General features: G+C 35.9%; 1 protein-coding gene across 18 annotated transcripts in view; it reads right to left on the bottom strand.

The window, feature by feature from the left end:
* PTPRK (protein tyrosine phosphatase receptor type K) overlaps positions 1-22,900 on the bottom strand; it is a 553,640-nt gene that overhangs the window by 276,369 nt on the left and 254,371 nt on the right. For all 18 annotated transcript variants that reach the window (XM_017958332.2, XM_017958334.2, XM_017958333.2 and 15 more), the window contains exons 4-5: positions 3,062-3,143; positions 572-687 (exon numbers count right to left, since the gene is read on the bottom strand). In XM_017958332.2, coding sequence (XP_017813821.1) covers positions 572-687; positions 3,062-3,143 — 198 coding nt within the window. The remainder of the gene's footprint in view (positions 1-571; positions 688-3,061; positions 3,144-22,900) is intronic.

Below are 22,900 nucleotides of genomic sequence, written 5' to 3'. Positions count from 1 at the left end.
ACCATTTGCAGTTCCCCCAACATGTGTGTTAAATCATAATTAAACACAAATATATTAAGGACTTAATATGTGCAAGGCAAATGTCTTCACCTCAGATCTGGGATTAACCTTCAAACTCAAAAATTTAATTGGCTCTCTTCCAATTCATATTTCCTGAAGTATTCCCAAGGGTTTCTTAAAATACTTTAAAAAATTTATCAGAGTATGACAGTTCCTACTTAACTCTTATGAATTCGGTTTTAAAAATATTATTAAATAACAAAATATCTCATTCTTATTCATATTTCAAACGGATCTAGAGTTTCTTTGCAGTTTGAATATAACAGAGAGAATTATTACGTTTCAGTAGATACTAACAAAAATACTTATTATTTTCCTGTGTATTTTATTTCAGAAAAGGAAATCTCTAACATGAATTAAACTCATGCAGACAGCCTGTCCCACTACATGCGTGCACGCGCACGCGCACACACACGCACACACTCAAAAGGAAGAGACCACAAACAGTCCTGTTGTAATTTTTTTAAAACATAAAGTATACTCTTTAGCTCAGCTGCCAACTTGGCCTTACCTGGAGCCATAACTTGTTATGCACAGCATCTCTCCCTGTGGCAATGCACTGAAATGTAGCGTTTTGCCCTGCATTCACCTCTACATCCCCGAGACGGAGGAAATGAGGAGATTTATCTGTGAAGGGAGGAAAAAAAAATGTATTTGTTTTCACATGAAGAAAACATGCCATGTTACTTTTCTGCAGCTGAATATTATCGCTAGTGTTTTTACTTTTGGTCAAGACTAACATCAGAAAGAAGAAAACTGAGGGGCTTTTTTGTGCCAGAAGATACCATTTCCTCTGTGACTCTCATGGTTCTGTTTTTCTCAGGAGTTCTGTTACTTACTGTTCCATAATTGCTGGAGTATTGCTCTTTACAGAGTGAGCACTCAACAACTGCTGCTGAACTGCTGCCATGGCATGTTGCATACGGATGGTAATAAAACAGTTACAAGCTTACAAGTCAAAGCAACCAAAAGAGATCAAATTGACATGAAATCAGAGCCTAATATAAAGATATAATGAAAAAACATAATGATTTCTAAACTACTGACAGTTACACGGCCATTGAACTTATTAGGCTACATTTTAAGCAGTTAGATCTTTATAAAAAAAAATCAGTAGTTATAACCCTCTAGCATTTCAAAGAACAAGGGAATATTTTTGTCTCTTGCAAATAGAAACTGGTAAGCTTATTCATACTATTCCATTATAACCATAGTATATGAATCCAAAATAAATATCCATATTAGACTAACAAAAATCATGACTGCAGTCAAAATATAAGTGAGATTTATGACCATCAAGTATTCTCTGAAACTACCTTTTAAAACTGAAGCCTTATCCATGTTTCCCATTGAAAGGAAATGTATATAAACAGCAAAAGCTAATGCTCATGAGTAAAAAGAAAAGCTCATGGAGGACCATATCACCCTAAAACTGCTGTTGTGCTCAAATAACAATTTTCTACATACTTATGAAAGCCTTTCCTTAACACCTATCATTCAAGAAGTGAAAAATAAACAGTAGATAAAAACACAGTTCTCTTAAACTACAGATTGAAAGAACTTAGTAAACCCACCTGAACTCTAAGTGAGATGATTTTGTTCTCTTTTTTCTTAGAATTTACCAACCACCATTGTTCTCTTTTTTCTTACCAACCACCACATGGTATATATAATCTGACGCTTACTGGCTACATCTTTCTCTAGTGCCTTACCTCTCAGGAAGAGATTTAAAATAAGGAATTCTTGAGTTAGAACATGAGCTAAAGCAGCAGTTCTCAATTTACGAACTCTAGACCAGCAACATCAGCTGCACTGGAATCAGAAATGCAAATTGTCAGGCCCCACCCCAGACCTATTGAATCAGAACCAGGGGAAGAGCCAAGCAATCTGTGATTTACCACAGCTGTAGGTGATTCTGAAGCACACTAGAGTCTGACAAGCACTCAGCAGGAGCACAGGCCTTGGCCCTCACAAGGGGCCCCTGCCTGCTGCTGACAATGTGTTAGAGATGCTTCTCAGAGAGGACTGCTGAACAGATAATCCAGAATTCACGGGCCCTATAAAATGCTGCTGTTGGGAAATACAAGCAAAGACTGAATTTATGCCAGCTGTTTTTTGTCTGGCTCTATTGAATGCAGGCAGTAATTGTTTTTCATGGAATGTGATGTAAACACAAATTTAGGTACACCATCTGAAGGCCAACCAATGTGCATCTAAGGGCATAACAAAACTGTGTATTGATAAACCGAGTTTCTTGTTTCGTTTGCTTTCTTTTTTTCTTTTTTTGACACGGAGTCTAGCTCTGGTTGCCCAGGCTGGAGTGCAGTGGTGCAATCTCAGCTCACTGCAACCTCCACCTCCCAGGTTCAAGTGATTGCCCTGCCTCAGCCTCCTGAGCAGCTGGGATTATAGGTGCACACCACCATGCCTGGCTAATTTGTTTTTATTTTTGGTAGAGATGGGGTTTCACCATTTTGGCCAGACTGGTCTCAAACTCCCGACCTCATGAGTTAGCCAGGTATTTATTATAACAGAGGAAAAAAAAGTAGTCCTAAATTTGGAATAAGATGAACTAACTATTTCTCTTAATTTGAACCCAGCCCTCAACTTAGCAGATCAAATAGCTTCACGAGGCTTCTTTATGTTTTCCTTTCTGTTGAACTGATTTGTTATTCTTCTCTGTTTTCCTAGACAATTTAATAGTGCCAAAAAAATGAACAAGTCCTCCTGACAGCTGCCTTTGCATGTATATTTTGTTCTCAGTAATGAAATAATTTAAAAGAATCTCCTACTATGTATATAATTAGTTACAAGTCTGAAAAATATTTGATTCAAAAACTCTAGAAATATATCAGTTTTCTTTTAAAACTCAATAGAAGGCTAGGATTAACAACAACAAGAGAGACAGCAATAACCAAGTGATACACAAACAGTCGTCACTGCCAATATAAGGCAAGTGTTGAAAGGACATAGAAAAATACAATTCTTAATCACAACCTACCACAAGGATAACTCAGTACTTGGATGTCATCAATGGCAATATAACCACTTCTCCCTCCTGAGACTTCAGCTTCAAATATTACCTGTCAAAAAGAAACAGAAAAGATTTACAACAATCATTTTCAAAGAATGTCTACAGTGGAGGGGAATAGCTAAATATATGCAAAAGTGAATCTAATTTTTGTTCAGTAAGAATTAAAAATGTGACCTTTTAATGTAAGTAATTTCCTAAATCTTGTATACGTAAACAAATCAAAAAACAAAATTTGAAGAACAATTACATTACAGAGGTTAAACAGCTTACATTTTTTAAGTAGCTATTATCAAGTATTGTTATATTTCCTGAAGAGGAAATATATAGGAACAGAATGACTAGGCAGACATAGAAAATCTCTTTAAAAGTAAACTTTTGCCTATTGACTTTCTCCATTTTTGTTGTTTACTTAACATACATGGAGTACCTACTATGTGCTAAGCAGTATGCAAACCACTGAACACATTAATAAAATAATCTGAGTTTTAAATGGCTGAAGTTTCAAGGAAACTTGATACAGAAAGGGAAACAAAACGAGGGAGAAAATAATGAAGTATGTTTAGAACATTTCAAATTTGATTTGCCTATGATACACACAGGGGAAAATGCTTAAGTAATAACTAGATAGATAGATTTGGAAGAGAAGATTATCAGTGTAAAATAAAGGTATAAATTTCAAAGTTATCTGATGAAGGATATCAGTTAACTCCATGAAAGGGAATAAGCTACTGATTTGAAAGTTAAAGTGATTGGTGAGTAAGATGGCATAAGAAGATAAATAAGAGAAGAAAACTACTGGAAATGAAAGGTCAAGACTGAAAAGGCCACCAACAGATATAAAGTCAACATCGAATGGTTAAGAAAGGAAGGGTGGTACCAGGAGGTGTCAAGCAGGTCAACACTCCTAATAAAAGGATTAGAAAAGGCCAGGCATATTACAATAACAATAATTTAAAGATTTCAGATATGTGTGTAAACAATGGCATCCAGATGCACACACATTTTAGGAGGTGAGAGCCTCTCTGATGTTATCTAATAATCTCCAGCCATTTTATTCTTTCCCATGGGAGTATCTGCCAATTCTGAGATCAGGCTATGGTTCTAGCTTAGTACAGCCTGAAAATCTCTATTAAGAAGTGGTGAAAACCTATAGTAGGAGGAGGTGAAAACCATGAAAGCTTGGTGCAGTTGTGCAGAAATAGAACAGCAACTTGAAAATTTGGGAGGCTGACTTTTCCAAAAAGACATAGGTAAAGGCAAATAATATCTAATATAAGAAAGAGGTCAAGAGAAACCGAAACTAAGAAGCATCACTTGGGGTTAGCTCTTAGGTATTCTCTGGTAAACTCTGCCAAGACATTTTTACTGTGGTGGTGGAGGAGAACCTTGATTAACTGGGCTGATAATAAGTAACATTTGTCAAGCACTTACTATATAAAGTAGACTGTCCCAAGCTATACACAATCACACACATACATACACATAAATTGATTTAATCCTCATTACAATCATATGAGGTAGGTATTATTTTCATGATCATTTTAAAGAAAAGTAATTGAACCAAGGCATAAAAGCTAACAAGTGGTGAAGCCGGGAATGGCCCGAGCTATCCTGCCTCTAGGTTGTTTTTGAAAACTTTACTACATTGCCTCTCAAGAAAAAGAAGACACAGAGTATTTCATTTAAGTAGACTTTAGAGTTTAAATTTCCTTTAAATGTCTAAAATGTTAAGTAAATTTTAAAATCAAAAAATGAATTTCATTTTAACTAGCACACTGACTAGACATTATATTGACAAGACAGCAGTATGGTTCCATTAAACCCTTTCCAGTCTCACACCATACTCTTACAACCACCCCAAAGTCAGTAACAATGAGACAAGGTAAGCCGCCGGAATGGATGGCTCATCTCCCCTCCAACTGTCCCAATCATAAACCACCTGTGTTACTTCTTTTCCACTCCAAGCTTGCCCTTTGTGACAATTGATGTTTTACTGGAATAAAATGAAAGTGAGATGGAGGATGGGGTCTTTGTGGTAAGCAGAATGCTTCATGATGGAAGGATGGCTATCTATGAACATGGGAGGGTGCACAATATGCGTATGCATATGATTTATATTTTACATAAATGTATTTGGTGGGAACGTAATTCCTATGTCATTTTCTAAATACTGGAACAAGAGCTTAGCAAGAAATGAGGATAGGATCAAAGACTTTAAATAATGTATAACTTGAGACATACTCTGGTATAGACCACTTTCTCAGGAGTGAAAAAAACCTGTATTATACTCCAAGCCCTCCTGTTTACAGATTCTTAAGGATTCACATAAATTTGAGATTTGAAACTTTTAGAGCTAAGTCTTAGCCCCATAATGTGAATATAATACAGCTTTCAAAAAAACTTTTCTAAGGATTAAATAATAGCATACGGAAAGGTGCTATCTAAACTAAAAAGTGTGATTGTCAACAGTGTTAATACCTGAAGTCTGTATAAATGTATCTTAGGAAAATAAGTTTTATTTGTTTGATTAGTGGTTTAAGCAAAGAGAAGTTACAGAAAAAAAAGTTTTTAAAAATCATTTTTGAAAAAAATTACATTCTAATAATAAATACACATCATTGTTGGTTATTTCAGTTTTGTTGTCAGTATTCATTAAATTATTTTAACTTCTAGGTCTATCTTAGCTTCACTTTCTTGAATTGTTGTACTTTAATCTCGTACTTTAAACAAGATTACTACACCCCTGAGAAAAAGTTTCGTATGTGTTCATTTAAATTGAGCTTTATTCAGGACAATAAATTGAGGCCTTGATTTTAAAGGAGGCAAAATTGGTTCTTTATTAAAAAAAAAAAAAAAAAAAAGTTTCTCTTCTTAGTGACCTCATTTTCCCTGCTAAACGTTGTCTTTGCCTCATTAACGAGAGCTAGAAGAAATTTCTAAGATCAGATTCCTTTACTGCTAAAGATCTAATCAGCTTTATCACTTCAACAGAGCCCTCAACTTGTAGGGCTCTTCTGTCCAGTCAGGGGAAACAAATCTCAATAGCTTAATTACGCAAAGCGAGCTTGGGCTAATGCTCAGGTCAGATCTAATACTTGATGTCAAGTAGTCAACCAGGCTTCCCAGAAGAAGAGAGCAATGAAAGCCACACCAGATGTCAACTTTAAACCAACCAGGAGGCCAGCCTGGGAGCAGAATGAACGGGCTCTGCTTTCCAAGCCGTTTTTACTTCACTCCATTACCTGAAACACTGAAGGTGATGATTCTAATCAAATTTTTGCTACTCCAGCAACAGTCCTGGATTATTAACTAAATAAGAGAAATAAAGTTGAATTACACTTGGGGGAGATGGGAAATCCTAAAGAACAAGGACAACTTTTTCCTCTAGCAAACTGAATGATTCCAGAAGTGTCTCCTATAATGGAAAGCTGAACTGGGTGTCCAGAAGCCTGGGGTCTGGTTGTTGGTCTACTAACACATGTAACCCAAGCAAGTTATTAATAACTTGGGTCTGGCCGGGCGCGGTGGCTCAAGCCTGTAATCCCAGCACTTTGGGAGGCCGAGACGGGCGGATCACGAGGTCACAAGATCAAGACCATCCTGGCTAACACGGTGAAACCCCGTCTCTACTAAAAAATACAAAAAACTAGCCGGGCGAGGTGGTGGGCGCCTGTAGTCCCAGCTACTCGGGAGGCTGAGGCAGGAGAATGGCGTGAACCTGGGAGGCGGAGCTTGCAGTGAGCTGAGATCCTGCCACTGCACTCCAGCCTGGGCGACAGAGCGAGACTCTGTCTCAAAAAAAATAAAAAATAAAAATAACTTGGGTCTTTGTAGTCTCATCTTGACAACACTGCCTTTCCCTACATCACAGGTTTCTTGTGAAGACTGAATGGTATATGTGAAATGATTAAATAATACATGAAATATGTAATATAAGATATTACAGATACTAGAAAAATCTGAAAAAAAAATTCCCCTTAATATTCTTCCAATCTATCATAGTGTTAAGGGCCCAGGCTCCAAAGTCAGATACATATTTGATTCATCTTTTTTTTTTTTTTTTTTTTTAATGAGACAGACTCTTCGTCTGTCACCTAGGCTGGAGTGCAGTAGCATGATCTGGGCTCACTCTAACCTCTGCTTCCCAGGTTCAAACAATTCTTAGCCTCCCCAGTAGTTGGAATTATAGGCACATGCCACCATGCCTGGCTAATTTTTGTATTTTTGTAGAGACAGTGTTTCAACATGTTGGCTAGGCTGGTCTCGAACTCCTAGCCTCAAGTGATCTGCCTGCCTCAGCCTCTCAAAGTGCTGGGATTACAGGCATGAGCCACCACACCCAGCCTAGCTCATACCCTTTAACTGTAACTTTAGCTTATGTAAAATGTAAACCTCAATTTCCTCTTCTATAAAGGAAATTTTATAGGGAAGATTAAATGAGTTAATGCACATAAAACATTTAGCACATCTCCTCACACACAGTAAGCATCCTATGTTAAGGGGCACCACTGTTATGAGCAGAAAATAGCCATAAAAGATACATGTACTAAAATCATATTTCTTCCATTCCCTTCTCCCTCCAATAAAAACCTAACCCCCCCAATCCCAGTTTGGAAACACACAAATAAACTAGCATTTGATTCCTATAAATCTCCTTAAATTCCTGTTTTTTATTTTAATATTTAAACATTAAATTTTGCTAACATCCAAAATAAATCACATATCTGCCTTCAAGGAAAAAATGTGCCCAAATCAAAACCTGTTTCTAAATATCGATGCCCAAATTTCATTAACAAATAAAATACGCATCTGTAACACACACAAAGATAGAATAACACTACAGATCCAACCCTATGAGTACCAGTAAAGCACATGCATCTGCATCTCTCATAACAAGGTGCGACCTCTAATTTAGGAACTGTAGTTAACTTTTTGTCCTCAAAGCTCAAATACTGTCTATCAAAAAGTAGACATTCAACAAATGATAACAGGACTATATACGTGTGTGTATGTGTGTGTACATATATATGTGTATGTGTATACACATTACATAGATATGCATATATATAAAACATCATTACATATAATTGAATTCTACCATGTGAAACTTAAACATTGTAGTTCCACAAGATGTATCCTCAGTCTTTTTCTCTCTTTGCCCTATACTTTCAACTCTGACAAGACTGAGGAAGATGAGGCTACAATGAGGACAGAGGGAAATGAAAAAATACATATTTAAGTATGTAGAACTACAAAAGGAAAATGGAAGTACATGGCATCACAAAAGCTAATAAAAGCGTATCTAAAGGAGAAGAGATGTCAGGAACCCAATGCTGGTCAAATACTACATAAAATGGTTATTGAAAATGCACCTTATTTGTGCCATTGAGATCAGAAGTGCCCAAGGAAAGAGCAGTCTGTATGAAGAATAGAAGTGGAAACCATACTGGGCAATGAAGAACACGGTGAAGGCACAGAGACAGCAAGGTTAAGAATGCTGATAGGAAGTTTGTCTGAACGGATAAAGATAAATTTGACTAAGGATAGAAGAAGATATAGGATCAAGGAAAGGTTAGGTTTTTTTTAAAATTTTTCTTATTACTCTTAAGGTAAGAAACACTTAAACATGTTTAGATATTGATGAGGATAATTCAATTTGGTAGTGAATATTTGCATATATACATGAAAGAAGTGATAACTGTTAGTGTGAAGCAGGATAAAATCCAAATTACAGGCTATAAGAGGGGCTCTCTCTGCCTTTTTTATAGTAAGAGGAAATGAGAAGATGCATAAAAATGTAATTTCTAGGACTGGTAGCTAAGGAAGTTTCCATTATATGGCTACAATTTTCTTAGCTATAAGTAATGGACTGGTGAAAAGAAGGAGTGGTTGAAGTCCGGAGAAAATTGAAAGGAGTTGAAATACAGAGTAGAAGAACAAAGAGAACTGAACAGAAAAATATAGTAGTAGAATTTCCAGTTATATTTGAACCCAATTGAAATTGATAACCCTGAATTTCTAGTGATCAAAATCTATCAGGTGGTGTGATTTTTAAAAAAAACAGTATTTTTTTTTTTTTAATTTAAGCCCAGAAAAAGTGGATAGAATAAAAGTCAGTAAAGAGTTTATGGAAACAGCAATTGTATAACAAAAGTTATCACAATGAAATCAAATTTTGATTTCATTTGATGATAAGCAAGTTAAGTTGATGAACTAGCTAAAGACAGATGGTTTGATGGATTGGAGCTCTCCATGAAGTTACTGGATGATCTAAGCAAAATGAGTATAGCAGAAGAAGAAAGGTTTATGCTTGGGAAGTATGATACATATGAATAAAGTTAGAACAGTTGTGCAATATTACAACATCCGTGTAACCAGAGTAGTAAACAGAGGGGTGACCTTTGGAAGTGGTGAGGTGAAAAAACTATCCAGGTGCTTTCCACACATATACTGATGTTGTCAGTAGGATGATGAGCCTCGAAAGTGGAGATAGCAACTCTAAATTATGCTGGTACCCAAGTTCATGATGAGTAGACAAAATGATTTCAGGTCCAGTGGAAGCTAATAATAAGGATGATGATGTGGTTGAAAGTGAAAAAAAAAAAAAAAAACACACAACTAAAAGGTGCAAAGACATTTCCTACATTATATGGTTTGGCTGCGCCCCCTACCCAAATCTCATCTTGCATTGTAGCTCCTATAATTCCCACATGTTGTGGGAGGGATCTGGTGGGAGATCATTGAATCATGAAGGCGGTTTCCCCCATCCTGTTCTCATGGTAGTGAACAAGTCTCACGAGATCTGATGGTTTTCAGAAGATTTGAGGTTTCTGCTTTTGCTTGATTCTCATTCTCTCTTGCCAAGGCACATAAGAAGTGCCTTTCACCTTCCACGATGATTGTGAGGCCTTTAGCTACGTGGAACTATGAATTTATTAAACCTATTTTTCTTCCCAGTCTCAAGTATGTTTTTATCAGCAGCATGAAAATGGACTAATACACCACCCATTGACCTAAGTTACTTGGGAATTAATATCTTCTCTCTTAGAGAACATTTGGGAAAAAGTGTCTGTAGGCTATAGCCATGAACAGATCATGATTATAATTACATGATTAACTCTAAGTAAACATTTGATGTTTATCTCCTTTACTAAAATATAAACTCATTGAGGGCAATGGCTTGTCATGTTCCTCACAACATCATTGAACCATGTGAATCCTGTTGAGAGTCAGGGCTCAAAGAGTCCCAATATGTCACAGAAAACAATAGATGGATTAACTATTTTGCCTGAAAGGGAAATATGGGAATAGACATTTAGCTCATTTTTACTGAACTCACAAAATTGTGTTGAAATAATACAATGACACTCCTTTGAGAAAGTTCTAGATAATTTTCCCAAACTATATTAGAAACCATGAAAACACAAACCTCCCTTGAGCAGCTAAATAATGCTCTAAGGCATAAATTTCTGCTGATAGGCCCCAGAAGATTTTCCATAGAGTAAGTCCAGTAGCTACATGAAAACTTAAAATTCTAGAATCTAGTTACTTTTCAAATGTGAATATTCTATTTTCATTCATACATAAAGATCAATATACACATAACTGACAGGTGATACCAAAAGTGCAATGTACAACTAGCAGTTACTGTCACTCACTGTAGCTCCTCTCATAGACACTGTCAATTTGGAATTGTGGTTTCTCAACTAAGAATCAGCAGAAAATATGAGAGAAAAGGAGCTTCTCTTCGTCAGACCCCTGCAAGTCAGGCTGGTTTGCCTATTGACTCATGTAATAGTCCACTTCTAAGAGTCTAAAGTGTGAAAAGGCCTTTAGTCAAGGCCTTCAGACCCTGAAACTGCTGAATTCTTATCAACCTTTTCCTATCGGTTGTTTACTTGTTTATTTAGTTCCCGAAGGAGATATATACCTGCAATCACAAAAAGATACATAGATAAAATATGTAAGCAAGGGAAATACGTGTATACTCTTTGAGTTTAGAGGTGCTAAAGTCAACTATTTGACTATTTGTAAACTCTTTGATTTTAGAGTTACTTGAGAAAGTAATGAGGGGGTTCTAATTATATGCCAACTAAATATGGAAGGCAATTAAGACATATAATCAAGTCCAAATTGATTCTTCATCTAACCCCTATGAAATTTCAGATTTTAGCTATCCTTAGCACTTCTATGACTCAGATGCATAATTTTCCTTAAGATGTCCTGAGATTAAAAATGGCTGGATCCTTAGAAAGATTAGTCCTATCAAGACTTCACATAAGGATTTTACTGTCTACAGGGAGTAATTAGGGCTCCAGAGATTCTAGAAACCAACAGTCTCTTACCTGAATACATACAGGCCTTTTGCATAGTTACAACATCTGCCACTCAGGAGGAGCTACTGTACAGGTTTAAATATTCTTTCACTTTCATATATATATACACACACACACATATACACATGTCCACATACTTCTATGTATCCATATTTCAATGTAATTAATATTACAGTCACAAATTAATTTTAGAATGCTAACACTGTAATGTTACCAGGTATTCTTTAATAAAACATCAATGTATCCAATTACAAGGGCTTTGATTACAAAAATATCCTGAGGTTTAGCATTACCAGTTGCCTACATGATGAGAAGGACTACCACATTATCTAATAGGGATGACATCAGGTATAACCACAGTGCAGTGGCTTGAAAAGCAGCTGCAGCACCACCCAACTGCAACCCTTTCAAGAATGATATTGCGTTTTGCCTAATAAACAACAGAACATCAGTCAAAGCACATGGCACTGTCCAGGTAACTGTAAAAAGTCAGGACCACAGATCGAAAGGAGAAAATAAAACCTAAGAGACTTCATACCAAAGTAGGCTGTGTAAAAGAAAAGCCCAAAGAAGGAGATTTTCAGAAGGTTCCATACTGAAATGAATATGCAAGCATAGTACATTCCTATGTTTCAAATTAGCCCAGGGGGTTGACTATCCCTAATGTAATCACTAAAAGTATCTAGAAGATCTAAATAAATGAATGAACAATAATCATTTCAGAGCATATGCTAGAATGTTGAAGTTATAATAATAGTCCACTAGTTATTTAAATTAATTCTGCATTCCTGAAATCTTGCACTTGTAAATGATTATCAACGGTGTTTTTAATTAGAATAGATGTTGATGCAGGTTTATATGTATCAAAAACACATGACTTCTTAGTCTTAAAGTGACTAAGACAGACTTCTCACACCTGAAAACAAACCCAAAACCTGAACTGAGAATGAATAACTTTAACAATATAAACCCACAAAAAGTTCTTGTGTTCTCTGCACATTATCTGTAATATTAAAATGGCTCTGGGGTAGAAGGGATTATATACTTGCTTTCTCAAAAAGGTTTTGATATAGACCCTCAAGGTAAGACAGAGACACACACACACGTACACCCAGTCAATACAGTGCACACCAGAGTTCCCAGCAGCAGAGCCCCAACTCTGAGCCACAGATCTCAACTCAGGTCCCAGTTCTGATCTCAAGAGGTCATTGCAAGGATTAAAACACATTACACACAAATTAGGAGGTTTCTCATAAATGTCAGCCCCTTTCCTGACCTTTGCCAGAAACTGATTCAACATAGATATACCTTTTAGCTCTTCTGTGCTATAAAAACAGCACCACAAACTCACTACCTTGCTCATTCCTAACGTCTGACATCCCTATCACTAAAGCCCCTTTCCATGACTCCTTTTCCAGTTCAATTCAGGGCGTACGTGTGGTGAAGCTGCCAGAGACTAGAGACCACAGTATAAGGTATGCCAACCTCCTGCTCTTTTTGAGGCTTCCCAATTCCAATATAGGCAGACAGACAGGCAGAGCATAATAATACATTCCAAATGCCTTAAATATGAAACTCAGAAATAAAAAATTGAAATAGGACCCACTATTCATGGCTCAGTCTAATTTACGTTAGAATATGAGTTTAGCAAAAAGAGAGGAAAAACCAAAAAGGCAATTAGAAGAGGAAAATGAAAGTTTACTGAAATAATTCAAGATCTAAAAATGCCCTTAAACACATTTTTCATCCTATGGATCTGTCCTTAGATACATAAGCAAGCAACTTACACCATAAAAGATCTGGTATAAAACTGAAAGTGGGGAAGCAAAGAGCAGCAGAAAATTCATCAGCAAAATGTCATTTCTGTATCTTTACTATCATAGCTCCACCATCTGGGTTATATTTTATAGTTAGTTGTCTGGGACAAAAATAAAAGATGACTGGTTAAGGTTTCTATTTCTATCAACATGACACTGAATTACAGTACTATTTTTCCTTGCTTCCAGAGATGTGCCATTTGTCTTCCTACAATCCACAAGCAGAACCTTTTAAATTTTAGCACCAACAGTCCAATCTTACATAGAGCACAAGTACATCACTTCACCTGCACAACTATATCTGAAAAAAAATGCTTTCAAACTAACAGAGTAAGTCTGTTCTTAACAAATTTAAATGACTCTCAAGAGCTTTAATTTATACTTATGAAACTCAAGAAAATTAAAATTAGTAGTTCAGCCTACATGTACCATCATACTAAATATCTATTAACATACGAAATCTGATGACACTATGCATTTACAAAGAAAAGCAACCTTTTAGTAAACCAGATGATTAATTTTGTGTGAAGAGATAAGATAAATGGATGTGTCTACATCCAGGCAAAGTTCAGCCAGATGCTAAACTTGAGTTTTCACATCACAAATTCAAATATATTAATAAGTAATTATTTTGTTTAAACCTCTTGTAGTAAGAGAACTCTCTACTTACATAATATTGATTCAGGAATTAAGTAATTTCAAAAGTACCATGAACTTTCCCTACTGAAAAAAAACAGTTATGGTTGGAGGGGAGAGGGGAAAGGTTTTGACATAAAGTTTGTAAGATTAACTATTTTGCATACTCTTAGTTGAATTTAGGGATAGAAAACCTGTGAACTTTTATTTTCTGTTTTACTTTACAAGACAAATAGTCAAGAACAGTGATATCTTTAGCTATATAACATTTAAATAGTACAAATATAATTACATATTATTATATAGTTTATCATGTTAATGCTTTTAGCTAGTAAAAGCATAGCTGAAATTGAAAAACATTTATGAACAGATGTTACAAACAATACATTTGACGGTCAGGTTCAACAGGAGAAAATAATGGGGAACTTTAGAAGATACCCCAGAACAACTAAAAATAATGGGTGCATACACACAACTATGCATATATATATATATTTGTCTTTCTTTTTTAAAACATATATTTAAGATGAAGACACCAAAAGTATATCATTCACTTAATTCTTTGCAGAAGATGAACTCAAATTTTTGCCAATATGCTTAAGAAAATATTCATGTGTCATGAATCAGCAAAAGATGAAGTTTGTAAGACTTTAAGAATCTTCCTAAAAATTGTAAGGCAAAATATTTTCATCTAGAATACTCAGAGATTATTCAGAAGTTAGTCAAAAAAAGAAAGAAATGACGTCCTTTTGATATCACAAACTTTTTGAAGAATACCTATAACCTCTCTGGGTGTCCAGCAATCAGTAAAAATGGGCTGAAGCAGAGAATTTAAGAAATACGAGGGAGAAATAAATCCTTGGAACTTTTTGTACAATTACAAAGGCTTGAAACTATACTTTTAAAATAGGCCTGATTCATAGACCAATTTTGTTACCCATATAAAACAATGTAAGTGGAATAAAATTAGGGTTTTGTTTTGTTTTTCTTGAGACGGAGTCTCGCTTTATCGCCGAGGCTGGAGTGCAGTGGCGCGATCTCAGCGCACTGCAACCTCCAACTCCCGGGTTCAAGTGATTCTCCTGCCTCAGTCTCCTGAGTAGCTGGGATTACAGGCGCAGGCCACCACACCCCGCCAATTTTTGTATTTTTAGTAGAGACGGAGTTTCACCTTGTTGGGCAGAATGGGCTCCATCTCCTGACCTCGTGATCCGCCCTCCTCGGCCTCCCAAAGTGCTGAGATTACAGGCGTGAGCCACCGCGCCCGGCCCTAAATCAGATTTTAAGGATTGATGGAGAGAGAGAAACTCATCTTCATTGAGAACACAATATGGGAGATGGTGAAAAAGACGAGGGAAAGCATTAATTTTATTGGCAGTATTTAGTCATAAGAGAGGGAAAGCACTAGACATTATAATGACCAAGTGCCTACTTTAATAGTGTATAGAATAAACACTAACCTAAAATGATTTAGGAGGACTGAAAGAGCCACTGAAATGATTTTAGATGTTGTCTATGAAAACAGAAGGCCTTTGCCAAAGACATCAGGAGATATTTAACCTGTTTAACCTTTGTACTGACTCCACATATTGGCATTAAAGTATGAACAAATTATCAAGATGCTGAAGGCTGAAAAATACTGCTAAGACAGATCAGGTCACAAGTTATCAAAACATGGTCCTGGCACCAACAGCATCAACAAAACCTGGAAACTTCTTAAAAACTCTGTGGGTGGGACCCACTGATCCATGTTTTCACAGCTCCTACAGGGGATACTGATGCAGGCTAAAATGTGAAAACCACTCATCTAGGCTGATCTCCAAACTGAGCTAAAAGTTACATGACAGTTTCAATCCTATAGGTTTGTCTTCCTTCAGAACATTTTCCTTTTCAAGAAAAAAAAAAAAAAAAAATCCGTAAGTACATTCTTAGGTTTTCTTTAGCAGATACCCAGCTAAAACAAAAGTATAAGCCTGTATAAAATACCAATTTTAAAAAATTTGAACAATTAGCCATGTGTTTATTCAACAAAAAGAAATTTATGGAGTGTCTAATATTTGCTGGACTAACATCTGACAGAAAGAAATACCTAATTTTTGGTCCCTGTCCTCAAGAGAGTCACAATGTGGCAGCAGAGATAAGCATGGTAGGAAATAACTATGGCACAGTTATTTCTGATAAAGCAGAGTTAGAACACTAAGAGAGTTCAGGGGAGAGAGAAAATTAATCCACCTGGGAAAATAGCAAGACTTCAGAGAAAGCGACCTTTGAAACATCTTTCATTCACCCAGCACTTAGTGAGCACACACTAAATATTCTAGCCACTAGGGATACAAAGATGGATAAAAGGCAGAGCCACACCTTTTAGAAGGTAAACATCTATGACATATGTAGAGCAGTAATGTAGAACAAGACAAAGAGTAGGCAAACTATTTTCTTTTTCTTTTTCTTTTTTTTTTGTTGAGACAGTCTCGTTCTGTCGCCAGGCTGGTGTGCAGTGGTGATCTTGGCTCACTGCAACCTCCGACTCCCGGGTTCAAGCGATTCTCCTGCTTCAGCCTCCGGAGTAGTTGGGATTACAGGCGCCCGCCACCACGCCCGGCTAATTTTTGTATTTTTAGTAGAGACGGGGTTTCACCATGTTGGCCGGATGGTCTCGATCTCCTGACGTCATGATCCGCCCGCCTCAGCCTCCCAAAGTGCTGGGATTAGGGGTGTGAGCAACCGCGCCCAGCCCTAGGCAAACTATTTTCTATCTGGGAAAGCAGATGATGATTTAAAAAAACAAAAATAAAAAAAATTAAAAAGATTCCAAGCAGTTACTGTAAAAAAAAAAAAAAAAAAAAAAAAGAGGGCATTACAGACCAAATAAGGTGTATTTGCAAAAGATTGACAAGAGGAAACATAATGAACTATTGGCACAAGCAATTTTATAGAACATCTAGTTAGGAAGAACAGAACAGAAGATATAAAACCTGGGAGATGGCATGGCTCATGCCTGTAATCCCAGCATTCTGGGAGGCCCAGGCAGGGGGATCACCTGAGGTCAGGAGTTTGAGACCAGACTGACCAACAAGGAGAAACCCTGTCTCTACGAAACATACAAAATTAGCCAGGCGTGGTGGCACATGCCTGTAATCCCAGCTACTACGGAGGCTGAGACAGGAGAATTGCTTGAACCTGGGAGGTGGAGGCTATGGACAGCCCAGATTGCTCCATTGCACTCTAGCCTGGGAGACAGAGGGAACCTCCATCAAAGACAAAAAAAAAAAAAAACAATAAACACCTGGGAGATAGGAAGCTGGGACCTTATCTTGCATGGACTTCTATGCCACAAAAAGAAGTCTGCCTTTTTTTTTTGGAAGGTGTTGTAATGCCTTTAAAGGGTTTTACATGAGGGATAACGTGACTTGCACCTTAAAAAGGTTAGTGTGGGAACAACAACCAGATCCAAGAATTGGAATCTCATCAGAAAGACCTAAACATGTAATAGTATACCTAAATATGCTTGGATATTAGTCAACCAATCAAGAAATATTTATTGCATACCTACTTGTACAATAATGTGGAAAGATTTAGATTGAAGTGCTATATTAACATACATATTTATGCAGAGATCAAACACATTATATATTCAGGAAAACAAATGTGTGTATGTAATTTTTTAATCCAAAATACAACAACAAAACAACAAGTGTTTAAAATAAATAAAAGTCTCAGAAAGGCTTCACTTAAATTTAATTTCAGACTTAAAATAATGTCATAAACATTTTCTTCACTCTAAGACTTATAAGTGAAATGATGTCATAAAATGCCAACTTTTCACCCCTTTCAATTTAAGCTACATTCAGTTTTCACAGATAGGAGAGTGATGGAAATTCATTTTTAATTTTCTCTATATTGTGTGTCACACAAAAAAAAGCAAACATGATTTACTCAACTAATCTCATTTAAAGTTCCAGTTCTCAAAAATATGAAGGTTCTCTGATTTGTAAATAGACATAAACTTTATTGTCATGGCTCATAATAAATCCAGGGAGAAAGAAAAATGGCCAGAATATATTTCATTCAGAAATCAATTAGGACCACTGAGAATTATTTAAATGTGATAATTTGAGGAGATGCACATGGGGAGGAAAGTGTCTGGAAATAAAATCATTTTCTTTATACATAAACTAAATTTTATGCTTTTTAAGAAATAAGGCGTTTAAGAAAATCACCATTCTGTTTGTCCCTATATTCTTCTATAAGAAAATAGTAGTTATGTGAAATTCCTTAAAATTTCTATAATAAAGACCAAAATATAATGTTAAATCAAGGTATTAAAACATCCATTTCAGTATGTTAAAAAGATAAAAATATGTTACATACTCACTGATATGACAGAGTAATCATGCATGGTTTAACCGGCTAATATCTCTCCCTTACCTATTCCTGAAGTGCTCATGCTAACACTAGAGATAACTGACCAGAAAAATCCAAGGCACTGAGAAAATGAAATAAAGGAAACAAATATGGAATAAAAATGTTAGTTTCACTGTGTACTTTTTTCATTGTGTATGTACTTTTTCATTAGATAACTATTTCTCAAGCACCTGATATGTACAAGAGATGAACAACATAAAACAAAGTTGATGCCTTCATGGAGAACAGGCTAGTATGGAAGAAAGACACTACACAAGCATATGGAACAGTGACCAAAATGCTAAGGCAAGTAGGTAAAGGAGTTAACGAACAGACAGGTAGAGACGGGGTAATTAGGTCAGCCTCTGAGAAGGTAAAGTATGAGTAGAGACCAGAATGGGAAGATGGAGGGAATGCCATTCCAGGCGGAGAGAATGATAGGCACAAAGACTTTGAGACACGAACGATCTTGGAGCATTCCAGAATCAGAAAGCTGAATGAGGGAGGCAGAGAGCAGAAGACAATTTAATGTGGAGCTAGTCAACAATCGGATTTAGATTTTGCTGACTCCATTGAGAAGCCAGTGGAGGATTTGGGGTAGAGTTCCTAATTTCCTGATATCTGACACGTGTTTTTAAAAGATCAGTCTGCTGTGAGAAGAGCCTCAGAGAGGTAACAAGGGAAGCTGGCAGAAGTATGGGGAAGTCCATCTTTGAGGTGAGAGACTGGGAAAGCAAGGATTTTTAGCAGTGCTTCCCAGATGCTTTTATATTATGAAAAACAAACAGGAAATGACAACATCTGTGTGTCACTTTAAAGTAAATGGGCAATTGTTTATAGCTCCAGGCTCCACCCTATAAGCTGTAATACCTGTAATACCACTGCCAGGGAACACCAGTAGGCCACGGCTCAAAATCACTAAACTAAGAGTGAGAAGTGGTCAGAGTGGGACAGGTTGCTTAAAAATAGAATATGAAGAGAAAAGCTCTTCACAATATTCCAATTAAAGAAACCAAAACATTATGTATTATGAGTTCATTGAATACCAAGTTTAACATGCACATGCACATACATACATGCACATGTATGTCCCACCCATCAAAATATTAGGAGTCATCTCTAGAAAGCAAAGAGTGTGAGATTATGGATTACTTTCACTTTCTGGGTATTTCTCCATTGATTTCATTACTTATAGTAAGTTTGCACTGGTTTAGTAACAGTAATAGAGACAGGCAAATAATTTCAAGTATGTTTTAGAAGTATAATTCAGTGTGTGTTCAATTTTCATTCTTTTATGTGAAAATCATAAATCTCTAGGAAAGGACCATAAAAATTCTAAGTATACTACTTTTCTAGCAGTTGAAGATATAACTTAAAACATTCTTTCCTTTTCATTTAAAGAAAGCTAAAAGGAAACTAAAAAAAAATGTGACTTCCTTCTGTAACATAAGAACCCTTCCACACAATTGCTTTCATTTTCCAGTCCATAACATATGTAAAGCAAATGTACAACATGGTTGTAATTTCATAGGAAAGGCCTTAAACTACATAGACCCAATTAACAGTAGTCATCTTGGGGGAGAAATTGGATGGAATGGGTGAAATGAGTTTCACTTTTCATTTTACTGATGTCTGAAATTTGAATATTTATAAGTATTTATCGAAACATAATTGTATAATTTAGAAAATCTTTTTTTAGACTTAGAGAGTATATTATTCTCTGGATTACACTTCTGATGACATGGCTTCGTAAAATATATAATTTTTAATTTTATTGTTTAAAAGATTGGATTTTATTCTAAATGTAATAGAACCGGCTTATAGCAGAGGAGTGACATAATCTGAATTAAGATCTGAGAAGTGGTTTGTGGGAGAGCAAGATCCAGAAGCAGAGACAATATTAAGGAGACCACTGCAGTTGTTGAAGGAAATGATCATTGCTACCCACAATATCTAGCATAGTAAATGGTGTGTAAGTAAGCCTCCTATAAAGAGGTGTTCAGGTAAGAAAGTTAGGAAGACAGGCCAGCCATCCGGAAGGCTGGGATGGAGATTACCACTTTTCCAATTGAAGCTGGAGAAGCGGAACATTTTTCTTGAAGATGCTTGTATAATGTCCATTTATGAAAGTAGTTTCCTAATCTCCTAATAAATTAATGACTCACATAACCACTACCACAACAAATTTGGAAGCAGGTACAACAAAAATTATTTCAAAACAAACTTAGTTCTCAGTTCAACTCCAGTATTAAAGCATGTGGTCACAGAACTTTCATGTACATTAGAAGATGCTGCAAAAATATATGAAGTTGTAGTAAGTTACTTTAAAGACACCTTAAAAATACTGCTTTAGTAAGCTTAACATTTAATGATATAGTTGTTCTCTAAGATCTGAAAATAAAAATTTTAATTGCAAAACTGATTTGCATTTTCTTAGTTTTTCCATCTCTTTTTAGGTAGACGCTGAGGTCTCTACTTAGTGTTTCACCCTGAGCTTATATAGCAATCGTTTCTTTTTTACCCCTCTTGATCTGTCAATCTGTCAAGCCTCTAAACTTCATTTTCTATTTTATCCATCCAAATTTAAATTCCATGTTGTCTTTATTTATTTTATATTCCAACCTCAGTGCTCCAAATAAAACTTTCAAAAAAGAAAAACCCTTCAATTTTTATTCAAACAGATGATTCATTTTTGTATTTCTTTTGGTTCATATGATTAAAGACGTAAAAGAAGAAATCAATACTCATACAGATTTTCCAATAGTTATATGGAGTTAAAATTTGAGAATAATGTTCCAGAGGGCAAAAAATGTTAAAAAACACTATAACAAAAAACAGCAAATTTAACAAGCTAGCATTTAAGGTATTTTATTACATAATATAGGTGAAACACTACGTTGTACATTGACAGGTATATTTTACTACAATTTCTTTATGAAACCCATTGTCTCCAACTTTGAATTAGCAACATGTTTTTAACACGGTAAAAACTGGCTAGATGTCTATAGTTATTAAAGGGGAAGTACTGTGTGCAGAGCTTCTGTCTAGAGCAAAACTGTCCAACAAAATTGTCTGCCACAATAAAAATGTTCTGTATCTGTCTATATGGTAGCCACTAACCAGCCACCTGCAAGCATCAAGCACTTAAAATGTGGGTAGTGCAAGTGAATAAATATATTTTTCATTTAAATTTAAATTTAAATAATTGCATCTGGCTAGTGGCTAGCTCATTGAACAGCAGAACTTTTAAATATGAATTTTGACCAATTTGGGCAATAGCTTTTGGAGATATATTAACAGTTAAATCAAAAGCAAAAAGAAGTAACGGTAGGTCAAGCAAATTTCCATATAAGACATAAATTCCACAAGAATCGAGAATGCAGGCTCTACTCTTAAGCACAGCGCCAAGTTGGGCCCTTACATGGTGGGCTAATTATTCCGTTGCACCAACACGCAAGAATGACATGATTACACTTAGAATCCAATACCAGGAGTTACTCAGCCTGAGAAAACTCTCTCCACATGTGCAAATGACAAAACTGATCAAGTGTGCTTTATGTGGATCAAGCAATGCTGTATGGCTTGCTATTACAGTCAAATATTACTTTCCAGGTTTGGATTCATCCCAATTTTATGGATGACAAATTAAGCCACATAATGAAAAGTTATACTGCTACTCAAAACTGTTGATACATCAATTGTATGTAGTTTCCAACCTGTTTTCTCCCTAGATTCAAAATGTGAGACAGCCTCAACATTAAATTATTAAAACAAATACGTTCACAGAAGTGAAATATATTATGAACTATACTCTCTTTAAAAAAAAGATGTTTTGTCTCAAGAGAATCACATTGAGAAACTTAAGATGTAATCACTGATCATCAATATCTGTTATCTTATCCTAAATTTTTGGCCTTTTCTTTTTGTTTTCTAGAAACACTAAAACAACACTAACTTCCCAAAGAAAAGGACAGAGTGTTTACTTACTTTATCTTTCATATAGGTAAACCCTAAACTAGACCCAACTACAGAGCTATAGAGGGGGCAAGGTAAAGAAGGAGGGAGAGGGAGAGAATGACAGACATTGTCTCCAAAACCAACTAAACTCTCAGTTGCTTTGGAAAATCACTTTAGGACTAGAGACTTAGACATCAGGAATTCCTACCTTTCTGTTTAATGTGATGCATTCATATGAAAAGTCTATTTTGTGAAATAAATTTTGTAAATGAAATACTCTTCCAGTCTTTTTATAATACAAATTTAAATGATACTTCTTCTTTTTTTTTTCTCCCAAGAATTTTTAAGTGGGACCAAAACCAATGACTAAATAAATAAATAAATAAATAAATAAATAAAAGTGCTTTACATTCTAGATAATTCATAAAAAACTGGGCCAATCTTCCTTGAGTGTTTGCTGGGAGGTGGCAGACCTAGGCCTACCACAATCCTTCACCTTCATATACCCAGCAATCTGAACTGAGCCCTGAGGACTAGGCAGAGAAGTCCAGTACTGATAGTGATGAGCTTCCTTGCCTCAATGAAGGAAGGGAAGCGAGTGCTTACCCCACAGGAACATTCCCTGGGTCAAACACAAGGAAGATTCCAGAAGAAAT

The sequence above is a fragment of the Papio anubis genome, chromosome 6 (assembly GCF_008728515.1).
Source record: "Papio anubis isolate 15944 chromosome 6, Panubis1.0, whole genome shotgun sequence".
Taxonomy (NCBI): Eukaryota; Metazoa; Chordata; class Mammalia; order Primates; family Cercopithecidae; genus Papio; species Papio anubis.
The sequence above is the reverse complement of the archived record's forward strand: the minus strand, read 5'-3'. Positions and strand labels throughout refer to the sequence as shown.